This window comes from Geospiza fortis, unplaced genomic scaffold (assembly GCF_000277835.1).
Source record: "Geospiza fortis unplaced genomic scaffold, GeoFor_1.0 scaffold48, whole genome shotgun sequence".
Lineage (NCBI taxonomy): Eukaryota > Metazoa > Chordata > Aves > Passeriformes > Thraupidae > Geospiza > Geospiza fortis.
The window spans coordinates 180,887-183,844 of NW_005054594.1; the positions used below are offsets into that span (position 1 = coordinate 180,887).

At 47.6% G+C, this 2,958-nt stretch overlaps 1 protein-coding gene across 2 annotated transcripts in view; it reads right to left on the bottom strand.

The window, feature by feature from the left end:
* Positions 1-2,958, bottom strand: part of ASCC1 (activating signal cointegrator 1 complex subunit 1) — a 34,108-nt gene that overhangs the window by 29,752 nt on the left and 1,398 nt on the right. Inside the window, exons 3-4 of one of the 2 annotated variants that reach the window (XM_005430018.3) lie at positions 2,029-2,128; positions 1,097-1,194 (exon numbers count right to left, since the gene is read on the bottom strand). In XM_005430018.3, coding sequence (XP_005430075.1) covers positions 1,097-1,194; positions 2,029-2,128 — 198 coding nt within the window. Of the gene's footprint in view, positions 1-1,096; positions 1,195-2,028; positions 2,132-2,958 lie in introns of both variants that reach the window. The other variant, XM_031064466.1, reaches the window with a different exon arrangement.

A 2,958-nucleotide genomic window follows, 5' to 3' on the forward strand; every position in this document is an offset into this window, starting at 1 on the left:
AAACCTGCCAGATTCCCTGCTTGACTTAAAATGCCTGACGCGGCTGTGCTTTGCTCAGCAAAGACAGGGTGATGCCATCAGAAGCATCCCTCTGCTCTGAGGGCCTAAAAACCACTGAGAGCCCACCAATTCAGGGACCCTTCTGATTTCTAGAGCATTATTTCAAGTTTTCAGATAGGCAGTCAGAGAGAAAATGCCATGGAAAGCTATCAAGGATCAAGACTGTCTCTGTTATTTGTGCATGCACTTCAAGGCACCAAACAGAGAACACTTGAGCTCAAAAGGAAAGAACAGCAAGGAGCGAAATTTCCTTGGCTTCCTATTATGCCATGTTTTCAACTTCTCTCAACCTTCCTAACAGTCCTTCACAGCTCTTGGGAAGAAGTCAAGACCCACTCCTTGAGAAGCACCACTGTGTTCCTGTGCAGCATCACAGTGGGATCCTCCCAGCATTTCCTCCTCATAGCTCAGTCACAAACATCCCTGTGCCAGAAATCTCTGGAGCATGCCCTAAGGAACCCTCCAAATACCCACTCTGGCAGAACCCACAAGGGTCAGCCCTGATGAGCAAGGTCTCCTTTCTTTTTAAATCCCTGGAAGTGATGAGAGGGAACATATGGTACAAGAAGCCCTGCTCTCACTGCTGGGCTCTAGTGCCAGCACCAGAAAGTCACGAATGTCATCCCAACCCTTCTCATATTAAAGCATGTGCAGATGTTTATTTTGTACACAGATAGACAAGCACTTCTCTGAATGCTTATTTCAGTTTCTTATGGATGGAATACTATTTTAAAAACAAAACTAAAAAAAAACAAAACAACACATTCAGGACCCAAATTCTCAAGCCATTTAAGGCCTAGAAGTGACTTAAAAAAAAACCAAAAAACCCAAACTTGACACTGTTTAATAAGGATTTATAGACAATAAAAATAAGCTGAGGAGAAAAGTGAAGTGACTTTCCCAGGGCCAAAAAATGAGTCAGGGCTGTGTAAGAAGTAGGAATTAAAGGGAAAACACCTCCAGTACCCCCTCCCTGCTTAAACTGTGCTTGTGCAAGAGCAGATAAAAGCATATCCATTTTGTGTATCCTACTCACCAATTTCTCCTTCCACTCCAGGCTTGGGAATGCTGATGGAAGTTCGAGTCTCTGTTTCTAGCCTCTTCTTGGTTTCTCCTTTCTTCCCAATGATGTACCTGGAGGCAGAAAGTGCAAGAGTTTCCCTCACACAGTGACACTGAGCCATTCCCCATCATGTGTGTCCAGAGCTGGAGCCTCTGTGCTGGAGGGATGCACACACCCAGCTCCACGTGCAGGCACAGAGGCGATCCCCAGGACCTCACACATGTCCAGCCTGGGACAATGCTGAGCTATGGCTCACAACTGGTTTAAGTTAAAATAAGTTGGTAGGGCCACAAGAGCTCTTCCCACCACATCCTCTCCATCAGCTGGGTTTTCTCTTTTGCCATTATCCCAGCTAAGGAAGAAATACGGGCTCTTTTTCTCCTTTTTGCTTTGCTCAGGGCAGTCATTTGCCAGTAGCCAAATACACAATGGACCACTTTTCCTTCTCTATATTTCAGTAAAACTACCTAACTAATAAAACTGTCAAAAATAACTAGATAAAACTTTGAACACTACAGGTTCCCCAGTGAACAAGGGACTGGAGTCAATAGCCAATTCCAGTCATGTGTGCTTTCTCTGAAAGCTCCCACAAACTTCCCCCTGCCAGGCTGCTCGCTGCAGCTCTTCCTCCCCTTCCTTCTCCCAGCCTCCTTGACGCTTTTATGTTCAAGGGAAGAGATGTTCAAAGCCTCTCCCGCCAGCCAGCAAGCACCACCTGCTGTCCCTCCCACGGGGCCGGTGAGGAGTCAAGCGAGGCCCAACCGCGCTTCAAGGCGTTGCCAATTTCCCCTTCCCCAGCGCTCCAACCCCGAGCACATCCCAGAGATCCAAACCTCCAAGAATAAATATTCTGTGCTCAACTTCTTCCCCCAGCTGGCTGCGAATCCAACAAACCACAGGCTCACTTGTACAAGGGGCTGGGAACCTCCAGCCGGCTCTGGAAGCCTCGCTCGGTCTCCTCCACCACGAAGGCATCGCAGGGCTCGTCCGCACACTCACCGGGGCCTGCTGGGAAAACCACACCAGAACCAGACCTCTGTCAACTTTGGCAGGGCTTTATGGAGGACAACAATCCCCTGCCAGCCTTCTCTCAAGGTGAAATGAAGGAAGGAATGGGCTTCTCCCTGCTTTGTATTTATCACCTCACTACCAGTAAAGACAGCTTCTAAATCCGGCCGGCCGGGAGGGAGGCGCAGGAAGCAGGTTATAGTTACAGGCCAGGTTTTTTCTCAGCTGGAGTTGGAGCAATTCCCACACAGTGGGAATGGTCTCTTCTGGCAGCCAATTCAGAAATTTAAGGCTGCAGAAGAAGACAGATAAAAGGTGAGAACAGTTTTGGTCTGAGGGTCCAAGCCAGTGATTTACAAACTCTGCACCTTTCATCCACAGGCTGTTGGGTTGTTCTCAGATCAAACAGAACACCCTGAAAGAATCCATACTTCCTATTCCCTTTCCAACACAAGCAGGGATGAATTTGAATGGAAAGCACCTGGTTAAAGCTCAGTGCAATCCACTGGAAGGCAAGGTGGGAGGAGAAACAGGACACAACCACCATAGCCCATCTGAGAAGTAACACTGGAGCTTTTCTGTGCCCACAACACCTCACACACAACTACAGCAAACATACAGGCAGAAAGACAAAGGAAAACACACAGGGACAGAAAGAATTTTGTCCCTTAAAAGGCCAGTTTTAAAGGCACAAACATTGCAAGGACAGAGGGTCTTTAGCAAGCAGCTGCTATGTCTGCAAATAAAGATGGTAAGGGAAAGAAAGAAACCTGGGAAAAACAGATCTACACAGCTCATCTGGTTTTCCCTTTTCCTGCAGTTCTTCC